Here is a 12,180-nt window from a genome sequence, read left to right as displayed (position 1 = left end):
CAACACCTGCACGCATGCATTGCCTTGCACGCCCGCCAAGGGGTCTCCCCGCGGTCCGATGCGTCCCCTCCGGCGCGGATGCAGCATTGCAAAAATAACCCCCCCGACGCAGCCCTACCTGGGGGGCAGCCTCCGCCTCCGCCGCTCCGCCTCCGCGGGGATCCCCGGGCTCCATCCTGCCGCCCGATCTCCGCGGGGGCGCAGGCAGGCTGCGCGGGGTCTGCGCAGAAGAGCCCCTGCCCGCCCGGCCGCCGCCGCTGCGCTCATTCCATGGCCGGGAGAAGAGCGCTTCAAACAAAACGCCCGGCCCGCCAGGCCACGCTGGGAAACGTAGTTTGCGCACCCTGCGCGGGTGCGGAGCCCAAGGGCGAGGGGATTACGGATCCCGGCAGCCCCCGCGCCGGGGACGCAGGGGGAGAGGCCGGGTGCAGGGATGGAGGGACGGGTGGGCGAGCGAGTGAGTGAGTGGCAGCCGCCAAGCCTTGGCCGAGAGCCAGGAAGGGCCTCCCCGGAGGAGGAGGAGGAGGAGGAGGGAGGCGCAGAGCGGGAGGGAGGGAGGGAACCCCAGGGGTCATCTAGTGACGGCGCCCCAATGGAAAATTTGACTTTTTAAAAAAAAATCTATCATATTTTTAAATTTTTCCCGCGGCACACCAGGGAACATCTCGCGGCACACTAGTGTGCCGCGGAACAGTGGTTGGGAAACACTGGCCTAGAAAATTGTGGATACTCTTTATAAGTGGATAGCATACCATATGTCTTGAAATGCATTATTGCTCATGAAATATATGCCATTTTCATTTAAAAACAAAAACCTCTCAGTTGCTAAGCTGTGAACAGGGTGAATGGTTAAACCCCATTAAAAAGGGAAATATTCTGCCAATTGTTGTAAATGGATTTATCTCACAGAAAAGTGGCTCTTATAGGAAATGCCTGGATTGGCTCCAGTGTTAGTTCAGCTCAGGCACATTAAAAATAGTGGCCATGACTAACTTAGCTCCACAGTATTTTATTTCAGTGGGTCCTACCTTGAAAAGGGAGTAACACTGCGCACATCCCTTAGTTTTAGCTTCTGTGTATCTTGATATTAGCATAAAATACATTTGTTTGTTTGAAACCGGGACATACCTGGAGGGTACCAGAGTGGGAAGAGCACCACACCCCATAGTCACCTTCAACTGGACTTAACTGTCCAGGGGTCCTTTCTCTTTACCTGTGCCATCAAATAAATACCATATGCACATGGCATTGCCGTGAGGTCTCATTCCAAGGAAGGGGACAGAAAGATTTAGGGAACATACTGTCACTTATCTGGGAGTAAAGCCCCATTGCAATCAGTGGGACTTTCTTCTGAGTAAACAGGCAGAATTGTCTGGGAACCCTTTAAAAGGGCCTGGCAGTGCGTTCCACTGAGATGTACGAAACATGGATTAAGAGAGTGTTAGGGGACCCTGAGGGCTGCATTTGCTTCTGGGCAATATTACGAGGGCCACATGACAGTGGTGGGTGGGGGCAAAGGCACAAAAATGGGCGGGGCACTGAATGTAAATATTCCTTTTGTAGAGTAGGCTTGTTTCTACACCCACACCCCTCTATCCTCCATTCAGGCAATTGAGAGGCATGTTCAAAGTTCAAGGACACATTCCAGCCAGGCAAAAACACCTGGGGTGCACTGTAGGCCCAGTGATGGGTGTGGGGGTGAGGGAGAGTTCTAAGGGCCAGGCAGAGAGGTGTGGAGGGTGACACTTGACCACTGGGTCCGAGGCTCTGTATTAAAGGATTGATTTGTGGATTCTGAACTATCACCAGGAAGTGAGCCCACCAATGATGTGGACTGACTCCCACAAGCCTTTCGTTTTGTTCAAAACAAGGGAATGTGAATACGAGTCCATTATTGGGGTGTTTTATGGTGTGGGGCAGCCAAGCCTTCCAAATGCTCCCAATAAGTGTCAACTTTGTGACCTGGAGCAAGGGGTATGAAGAAGGATCACAGACATGGTTTTTGTGAGCAAGTGGGGGGAAGTTTCCTACATACCTGACTTTTGGAACTCATGATAAACGGACGGGTCGTACCGTCACTTCTGAGAGAAACAAGCTGGTGACGACCAGGTGGATTCTAATCTCCCTAGAAACCACGGAACCCACTTGGAGGTTCCTTTCCAAGATGGCAGTTCAGTCTTGTGGCCTTTCAGAGGACCACATGGGAGTTCCATTGCATGAAGAGAAGAAATTGGATCAGGTTCTTGGGCTAAATGACAGAGGAGGCTGGTCCATACGGGTGAGTGTGGCACTGCCTCCACCAACCGCACTTTGCCCTCAGCCAGTCGTCTGTCCATCATGGGCACCAACATATCCTCCAACATTCCACAGATTAAAATAGGGACATTTCTCACACACACCCCGATCGCTCCCTCCCCCATATTTCATCCCACCAACACTGAGCATTTCCTATCAGAAGAAGGGCAAGTGCCACCACCACTACTCCTATGGGACACAGAACACTTGCCCTCCAAAGTCTTGAAGAAGAGGAAGAAGAAGAAGAGGAGGAGGAGGAGGAATTTGGATTTGATACCCCGCTTTATCACTACCCGAAGGAGTCTCAAAGCAGCTAACATTCTCCTTTCCCTTCCTCCCCCACAACAAACACTCTGTGAGGTGAGTGAGGCTGAGAGACTTCAAAGAAGTGTGACTGGCCCAAGGTCACCCAGCAGCCGCATGAGAAGCGGGGAAGCGAACCTGGTTCACCAGATTACGAGACTACCGCTCTTAATCACTACACCCCACTGGAGAAAACCCCTTAATAGAGATTTTATTTTTTGGTAGATTTACAAAAAAGACCCCCCCCCAATAAATAGATTTTACAAAGGGGCAAGATCAGATCCACAAAGCATTTTTTTTAACATCAAAACTCCTCGCACTCTTCTCCCCCTTTCTCCCCACCTAGGGCGGTCCTGCCCTCTGCCTGCCCCTCAGAGCTGGTGTGTCACACAGGGCAGGGCCTTAGCGGCAGTAGCCCCTTCTCCTCCTCACCTGCTCTCTAGCAGTCGCTGTGAGCTGCCCACAGGAGAGGAGGAGGGAGAATGGCTGCAGCAGCAGCCATGGAGTGGTAACGTGATGCTGCTTTGCAGCCACCACTACCGCTGCTGCCACATAATAATAATAATAATAATAATAATAATAATAATAATAATAATAATAATAATTTATACTCCACCCTCCCCGGCCAGAGCCTGGCTCAGGGTGGCTAACATCAATAAAATCACAGTAAAAACATAATAGGGGGGAAAGAGGGGGGGGACAACCAATTTAAAATACAGGTTAAAATGCAATTTAAAATGCAGCCTCATTTTAAAGTAGCCAATAAATCAAGACCATAAGGGGAAGGAAACATAAGGGTCAGACTGAGTCCAAACCAAAGGCCAGGCAGAACAACTCTGTCTTGCAGGCCCTGCGGAAAGATGTCAAGTCCCGCAGGGCCCTGGTCTCTTGTGACAGAGCGTTCCACCAAGTCGGGGCCAGTGCTGGAAAGGCCCTGGCCCTAGTTGAAACCAATCTAACCTCCTTGAGGCTTGGGAACCTTAAGGACACGTGCCACCACCTCCTCTTCCCTGAGCTTGTTCGCAGCAGCACTGGCAGGGGAAATAGGGACATTCTGGCATCAAATCAGAAGTCAGAATGACCTTCGTAATTCTGGGACCATCCCTGGGAAATTGGGACACTTGGGAGGGTATGCACTGATGGTCTCCAGGCCTTCTAGTGGTACCAGGTTGGGAGCACCCCAGATTTCACACCTGATACCTAGGGGTGGCCCCAGGTAATATCAAGGGAGAGGCCACCGATTATGTCACAGCACTGGAGGCAGAGGTTAATTGGGGGAGGGGAGGGGAGGAGGGCAGGTCCCAATAATGTTCATGCTATTGTCTGCCACCAGCTCTTGCCCACTTGGAGATTCAAACCTACCTGCCATGTGAAGGGAGCCAGGAAAACTTGGATACCTCAGGTCATACCAGGAGGCCTGGCAAACTTGGGGCCTTCCGTGCTGCAGTTCCAATAGGTGCCAACCACTGCTGCCAATTTACTATGCTGCTTTAGCCTTTGCACCAGGGGTAGGCAACCTGTGTGTGTCTACACGTCTGACAATCATCCATGGAAGCCCTCCTCCATCTGGAATGTTCTTAAGAGTCCTGTATTTCAGTCAAATGCATACCAGGACTTTAGGATGGCACAATCAGAGTGAATTAAATCACTCTGTTGGCCTAGCACAATACATCCACTTTTAAAAAAGAACCCGACTTTTTGCAGCTAAAAAACTGATGGGAAAGGCATTGAAAAGTGTGGAACAAAGATGTGTAAACACCCTGCAATCAGTTAATAGAGGATGAATCCTCCATGTCATATAACTGCCCTGTAAACGAATAAAAATCAATGCTCAGTAAAGACCAGGTTTGGGGTCACATTCACACCATACAGTCAGACCATGTGACACCCCCCCCGGGAATTCTAGGAATTGCAGTTTGTTAAGGATGCAGCTCTGTGGTGGATGAACTGCGGTTCTTTGAGGGAAGCCATGTGCTTAATTAATATATGGTTTTAAATGTAAGATGTGGATGTGACCCCATAGCCCAACCACCACATAAGCTTCATGCAAGCAAATCAGGACGAAGGCTGAATAAACAGGGCTTCTGGAAGAACATCCAGACTGGAACATCATCTGTCTTATGCCAGATCATACTGTCTACAACCAGCCCAGTCTTCTCTCTTCTGCTTGGCAGTGCCTCTTCAGAGAAAGACCATCCCACTTCTTTTCATTGGAGACACCAGATTTTGACTCTCTTCCCCACTCCTCACTCACCACCAACCACAGTGCTTTTTTTGTTTGAGGAAGGCAGGGGTGGTGCGCCTAAGGTAAAATGGGAAGATGTTACCTGAGGTAAAACGTGAAGGGGCCAGCTGAGGCGAAACAGGAAGGTGCCGCTCCCCCCCCCCCCGTCAAAATATGGCTCTATAAAGCTGAAATAAATAATATGGTTCTAAAAAGCTGAAATAAATACAGAAAAGAGATGGAGCCTGCAAAACTGTACCCATGGGAAAAAACATGTTTTATTACCAGAGCTGCTGGGATTACAGGGCAAGAGCCTGGGGAGACAATTCTGAGGAGGAGAGTCTCCAATACATACATAGGCAGAGGAAATAATAGCAATAACCAAAACTAGAAGAAGAGGGGTCATTAACTGTTTATTCTGATAAGCTCAATACACTTTGGTCAGGAAACCTGTTTTTAGCTCAAAGAGCCATACAGAGGGTTGTCCAATGCTAGGACCCACTAAAAAGAATGGGGCTAAATTAGTAATGCCCAATCATTTCAATGGGTCTACGCTGAGTAGGACTGGATTGGATATTCTTTTGCACTGCTTTTTCGGGCACTGCTTCCAGCTTTTCCTCTCCTCTTTCTCTTTTTAACATTCAAAAGACAGGGTGGTTTCAAAAAAGGTTCTTCCTGTTTGCGAATCCCCATGCTGTGAGTTGAACCATCCACACACCTCAGTGTTTATACCTCCATTTAACAGATGTGCAGTCTGAGCCCCAGAGCAAATGCCAAGCCCAGCTCGTGGGTTAACTTTCCCCGCCTCTGGGTTAATAAAATTACAAAGCTGAATTAATACTCCAGGACAACAAAGGCAGGCTCTTGCGTGCTTCTTGAACTCCTTAAAAAACCAGGCCAGCCAGGCAGCCTCAGACAAGCTCTAAGTCGGGGTGAGGAATCTGTGGCCCTCCAACCATTGGAGGACTCCAACTCCCATCAGCCTCAGTCTGCACAGCCAATGCTTAGGGATGATGGAAGTTGGGAGTCAAACAGCAACACTGGCAGGGCCCTAATTGCACACATACAAACATCCCGCAGCTGTGAGCAAAGCTCTGCTCTCATGTGGGACCTGCTTACTCATCAGACAACTCTGGGTCAGTACAGCAGTAAGAGTGCCGGTTTCAGCTATATGACCCTGCTTCAAAAGTCAGGCTGTCCAAATGCTGCCGGTGAACATGGGAAAGTGTTCCTAGGACCTCTTTCGCAATTTTGACAAGCAAAGGGGCTCGCAGGATGCAGCAGAGCTGCCCGGGGCTTCTGGGAGTAGTAATACACAGCGACGGCAGGGCACTGTACTAGGGGAGGCCGAACTGAAGGAAAACATGGTCCAAAGAGCTGAAAGGGGAGTGAGATTGGTGGTGGCAGAGAGATGGAAATTGAAGGAGGTGGAGGAGGAAGGGGAAGAGGACAAAGTGTGTCAACAAAAAGAGGCTGCAGTGCAACCAGAGGTAGCCAATATGGCAGCTGCTGTTGGGACTCTAGCTCCCATCAGCCCCCAATGGTTCAGGGATGGCAGGAGATGTAGCCTAACAACATCTGGAAGGGCCACAGGTTCTCCATCTGTACTCCAAGACATCCCCTACAGCATTTGAGAGATGGAGGAAGACCTGTTTGGACAAGGCCTCCCTTCCGGAGAAGGGATGGGGAACCTGGTGCCCTTCACTTTGGGGTGGAGTCGCAACCACTGGATGGCCAATGGTTATGGGATGGTGGGGGTGAGTGTGACAACATCTGCAGAGCATATTGCTGGCTACCCCAGATTTAGGCTCTTTACTGGGGTAGCCAAGAGGACATTGGGGCACTGATCTAAGTATTCCAAAAGGCTGGAACAGAGCAGCATTGTTTGTGGTGCCTCTGACTTTGAGTCCCTTTGGTCCATACCCAGACTGGGACATAGTTGATGAGGGTAGCAGCCAAGTCCCTCTGCCCTTCCTAGCATCTGCTGCTGGTGTCTGCTAGTTATTGTGGGCTGGGCTGCCCCAGAGATGTGTTGCTGTTCAATAAAAATGATTCGGTGGAAAAAACCCACACACGTTGCTGCTGTCAAGAGTGCCTGCAGGATTTCCTGTGTCCTCCTTCCTTCTTGCCACCTTCATGCAGATTTCTTCGCAGTCTTCCGGTTCTTCCATGTGATGGTGGCTATGAACGTTCCTAGAGAAACACAAAGGGAGGGAAATCTGTTTTAAAGCAGTGCTGTGCTGCCCTGAGCAACGTCAGACTCTCGGCCATCAAGTTATTCAAGAAACAAAGCTGTTCTACGGCAATAGAACCATTGGTGCATTGGAAGAACTCTTCTCTATACAGTGGTGCCCCGCAAGACAAATGCCTCGCAAGACGGAAAACCCGCTAAACGAAAGGGTTTTCCGTTTTTTAGCTGCTTCGCAAGACGATTTTCCCTATGGGCTTGCTTTGCAAGATGAAAACGTCTTGCGAGTGTTCCGATTTTTTTCCGCTCCCCCCCCTTTTCTAAGCCGCTAAGCCGCTAATAGCCTTTTAGCCGCTAATCCGCTAAGCCTTTAATAGCTGCTAAGCCTTTAATAGCCGCTAAACCGCTAATAGCGCTAATCCGCTAATAGGGTTGCTTCGCAAGATGAAAAAACCGCTAGACGAAGAGACTCGTGGAACGGATTAATTTCGTCTTGCGAGGCACCACTGTATATCGAAGTGAGGAAGGAACCTCATTTCCTCGCCCCCTAGGCTTTACATTGCGCATTTCAGGTTATGTGAAAGGAAGAACAGGCAACACAAATAAGACTGTTTTTGCTGAGAAGCCAGTTCCATCAGGCACCTCCCTTGAGCGATTATCATCTTCCAGCAACCCTTCCATCAGGCTGCAGCAGAGGGAAAGAAGGTAAGTGGGGCTGCTCCATTGGCTCTGCAAAGAGACCAGCAATTTCTGACTCCTTTCCTTGAACAGTTTCCCATTCCAGTCGGTTGTGGGGAGATACTGCCCAAGCAGGATTACCTCCCCCTGCTTTCTTCAGGATTTGGGTACACCAAACAGTTTCTAGTAAGAACTTGCTGGCATGCCTGAACCAGGCAGGATTTAACTCTCCGGTCACCAGCTGATGTGCTATTCAATCCTGCTTTCTGCAGCCATGTCTCTACCTGCCCCACTCCTGATCTCACATGCGATGTCAGGTGTGGGGCAAGTGGGCATGGATTGGGGCTTGTGGGCCAAATGGGGAGGCTGGATGTTCCCCACCCCTGAACTACTACCTGTGTTTGTTTTAATCTCCTCATTCTTTCTGTGACATGCCTTTTAGATTGTTGGCTGGGGCTGATGGAAGCTGTAGTGCAACAAGATCTGGAGGCTTGGTGTGCGGGTCCCCCCTTATTATTTTTTTACAGCTTTTAAATTTTGTATCATTTGCTGGCCAGAGAATGTTAATTATTGGGCAGTACACCCATATTATGAATCAATACAGAGATTCCTTGCTAAGTTCTTACCACAAGTTTCCATCTGTAAAAAACACAACACAACATGAAGACATGAAGATTTGACTTACCTATAAAGAGCAGCAACACAAGCCCCGCAACCACAGGGATGATCACCGAATACTCTCGTGGCAAAAAATACTTGTGAATCAGGTGGTCAACTTCAATGAAGGGCTGAAGGAACAGGTGCATACGTCAGTGAGTGCAAATGGGGAAAGGTTTCTGCCTGTACCCTCAGCAGTAGATCAGATTCCAACACCCCCCCCCCACCTTTTTGCATAGAGAGTTTGTAGAGGTCTCAAAGGGACCACAAACGCAATGGTTAGGGAGCTTATGCTTTGCTTCTGGAATTTCTGGATTCAACCCCTGAAACCTCCACTAAATAGGATCACAGAGCAGGCGACGGGAAAGACTTTCCTACAGAAGTTCTGTAGCTAAGTGGCAGACCATCTGCTTGAAATGCAGAAGGCCACAAGTTCAATCGACAGCATCTCCTCATAGGGCTGGAAAAGTCCCCAATCTAAAATCTAGGGACCCACTGCTGGTCAGTGTTAACAACAATACCAAGCTAGATGGGCTATTTGTGTGACTTTGAACAAGGCGGCTTCTTATGTTCCTCTTTGGGAAGGTTTGTGGCTCAGTGTTGGAGCGTCTGCTTGGCATACAGAAGGTCCCAGGTTCAATCTCCAGCATCTCTTGGTAAGACAGGGGGAAATACCCGCCCAAAACCTTGGGAGAGCTGCTATCATGATTGTGCCACAATTGAATTTGCAAGAACTGGTGTTGTGCCATGGTTCAAGTGAGACTAGGGAGCGGGATTTAAACCCACACTCAGTCACAGTGCTTACAAAGTGGTGGTGGTTCAATCACTATTGTTCTGCCTAACCTCCCTCACAGGCTTGTTGCGAGGATAAGCTGGGGATGTGGAGAATATTACAGAGCACCTTGAGCTCCTTAGAGCAAAAGTGGAGAACTGTTTTCAGCACAAGGGCAACATTCCCATCTGAGCATCCTAAGAGGCACATGCTAATGGTGAGTGAGGCCAGAGGCAAAAGTGGGCCAACCAAGGAATGTAACATTTCACCCTTGTAAAGGTAAAGGGACCCCTGATGATTAGATCCAGTCGTGGCCGACTCTGGGGTTGCGGCGCTCATCTCGCTTTACTGGCCGAGGGAGCCGGCGTACAGCTTCCGGGTCATGTGGCCAGTATGACTAAGCCGCTTCTGGCGAACCAGAGCAGCACACGGAAACACCGTTTACCTTCCTGCCAGAGCGGTACCTATTTATCTACTTGCACTTGACGTGTTTTCGAACTGCTAGGTTGGCAGGAGCAGGGACCGAGCAACGGGAGCTCACCCCATCGCAAGGATTTGAACCACTGACCTTCTGATCAGCAAGTCCTAGGCTCTGTGGTTTAACCTACAGCGCCACCCTTGTACAGCAAGTTAATTTCTGTGCGCACACCTCTCTACCTTCCATTCAGGCAGGTGATGGGTGAGCTCTGGGGGACAGTTCTGAGGCCCAAATAGAAAGGCCTTAAGGGCCACATTCCACCCCCAGGACTCAGTTTTCCTACCCTTGCCTTGGAGGAAAGGCTGGGTATAAATGTACTAAAATAAGATTTTTTAAAAACAATAATAAATAACATACCAGAATGATAATCCAGACAGTATAGTAAGCAAAGAGAATGAGACTGAAGGCTACCAAGCCATACCCAACCAACTGGTCAGTAGCAGTGGCCTAAAACAAAGCCAGAGGTAGAAGAAAAATTAGGGTCATCTCAATGAAAGGCAGTCAAGATATAACATACACCAACATATATACCATTTACTCAACATAGAACTTCCAAGTGGTTTACAGAACACAATGTAAAACATTCGTTAACAAAATACTGATAAAAAGCAAACATTAAAGACAAGCTCACATAAAACGTTACAATAATATGAAGAACATCAGAAATTTAAATGTTATGCTATTTGTGCTAGGTTATTTTTAGCAGGGGGTTGAAACGGTTGATTTTTTAAAACTGATTTAAACTGTTCAAAATTATTGTTATACTGTTAGAATTGTATATTATTTTAACTACGTGCAAACAACCCAGAGGACTTTTTTTAAACCCTTGCTTCTTCTTTCTTTAAGTAAACGATTTTCAAAAAAGAGTAGATTGCATTAAAGAATAATATATTGAAACCCAATACTTGACGTTATGCTGCATAGATTGAAAACAGATCAAACCAATGCATCGTTCCACAGTTGTCCATGAGAATCGACCCATGTCGTATAACAAGGTCCAACACCCCCCACCCCACCCCCCAAGGGCAGTGCGGTGTTCTCTTCGCAGCGCCGCCAGCTTATTCATAAAACTTATGTGCCCTCTCATCGTGTGACCACCATGCTTCGGAGAGGTCCTGAGAAAGGTCCGTTCGAAAGCGCTGCTCTCTGGCTGAGCTACAGATGGTTCTACCAGCCTTTCTCAACCTGTGGGTCCCCAGATGTTGTCGGACTACAACTCCCATCACCCCTACCTAGCAAGGACAGAGCTCGGGGATGATGGGAGTTGTAGTCCAACAACATCTGGGGACCCACAGGTTGAGAACCACAAGAAAACAAATAAGGGAGGCGGGCCTCCCCAGCAACGCCCAGCCCCCCAATCTGAGTCCCAACGAAAGAGAGGCAGCAAAAAACGCCCTTTCCCCGCAGCGAGACCCTCAACCAGCGGGGAGGGAAAGGGACTCACCATAGTAAGCGCGGATAGTCCGGTCTCTCCCTTTCCAAGGCGGGTTGACGGGCTCACTTCCGGCCAGACTGTCCAACCAGAACTCAGGACGTAAGACAAGCGCCGGAAGAGAGCACACAACCATAGAGATAGGAAAATTAGGAAAGGCTATACTAGCGCGTGACTTTCGGGAACGTCGAAACCGCACCATAGACTTATTGAATAAACAGACGGAACCACGGACACCATATTTTTATTTTTCGAAAGAATATTTATTTCATTCTAAGTGGCAGGCTATTCACATTACCAGTGGAGGGAGCTGTGACTGGGGAGGAGGGGGCAACTGTCCCTCCCCCAAAAAGCAGGCTTTCTGTCCTATAAGTGAGCCTGGGCCTTAGGGAGTTTCCTTACACCCAGTCAGCTCCTCTCTTTCAAATCAGAACCAGTGCAGGCAGTGAAGTTCCTGTGTGAGTGTCTGAAGGAGGTTGGAGGATGGATGGAGGTTAACGGATTGAGGTTGAATCCTGAAAAGACAGGAGTACTGTTTTGGGGGGACAGGGGGTGGGTGGGTATGGAGGACTCCCTGGTTCTGAATGGGGTAACTGTGCCCCTGAAGGACCAGGTGCGCAGCCTGGGAGTCATTTTGGACTCACAGCTGTCCATGGAGGTGCAGGTCAATTCTGTGTCCAGGGCAGCTGTTTACCAGCTCCATCTGGTACGCAGGCTGAGACCCTACCTGCCCGTGCACTGTCTCACCAGAGTGGTGCATGCTCTGGTTATCTCCCGCTTGGACTACTGCAATGCGCTCTACATGGGGCTACCTTTGAAGGTGACCCAGAAACTACAACTAATCCAGAATGCAGCAGCTAGACTGGTGATTTGGAGTGGCTGCCGAGACCACATAACACCTACATTGGCTCCCAGTACATTTCCAGGCACAATTCAAAGTGTTGGTGCTGACTTTTAAAGCCCTCAATGGCCTTGGACCAGAATACCTGAAGGAGCATCTCCACCCACACCGTTCAGCCCAGACACTGAGGTCCAGCACCGAGGGCCTTCAGGCAGTTCTGACACTGTGAGAAGTGAGGTTACAGGGAACCAGGCAGAGGGCCTTCTTGGTAGTGGTGCCCGCCCTGTGGAACACCCTCCCATCAGATGTCAA

General features: G+C 49.2%; 2 protein-coding genes across 3 annotated transcripts in view; both read right to left on the bottom strand.

The window, feature by feature from the left end:
• The window catches only part of PIP5KL1 (phosphatidylinositol-4-phosphate 5-kinase like 1), a 37,591-nt gene extending 35,444 nt beyond the window's left edge, over positions 1-2,147 (bottom strand). The window contains exon 1 of the mRNA XM_082208948.1: positions 2,036-2,147. Within this exon, the coding sequence (XP_082065074.1) occupies positions 2,036-2,053 (18 nt within the window). The 5' untranslated portion in view covers positions 2,054-2,147. The remainder of the gene's footprint in view (positions 1-2,035) is intronic.
• Positions 2,148-5,073: 2,926 nt separating this feature from the next.
• DPM2 (dolichyl-phosphate mannosyltransferase subunit 2, regulatory) lies at positions 5,074-11,147 on the bottom strand. Of its 2 annotated transcripts, none has more exons than XM_082209037.1 (4): positions 11,040-11,147; positions 9,953-10,042; positions 8,374-8,476; positions 5,074-7,015 (listed from the first exon to the last, which is right to left on the bottom strand). In XM_082209037.1, exons 1-4 carry the CDS (start codon positions 11,040-11,042, stop codon positions 6,957-6,959), a joined length of 255 nt encoding a protein of 84 aa, XP_082065163.1. In that variant the 5' UTR covers positions 11,043-11,147; the 3' UTR covers positions 5,074-6,956. The 2 variants fall into 2 exon arrangements, with proteins under 2 accessions (XP_082065163.1, XP_082065164.1); XM_082209038.1 differs by lacking the exon at positions 11,040-11,147 and adding an exon at positions 10,694-10,797.
• Between the last annotated feature and the right edge of the window lie 1,033 nt (positions 11,148-12,180).

This window comes from Podarcis vaucheri (assembly GCF_965113315.1).
Source record: "Podarcis vaucheri genome assembly, chromosome: Z".
Lineage (NCBI taxonomy): Eukaryota > Metazoa > Chordata > Lepidosauria > Squamata > Lacertidae > Podarcis > Podarcis vaucheri.
Note: the sequence above shows the minus strand (reverse complement) of the source record. Positions and strands in the feature narration are given on the sequence as shown.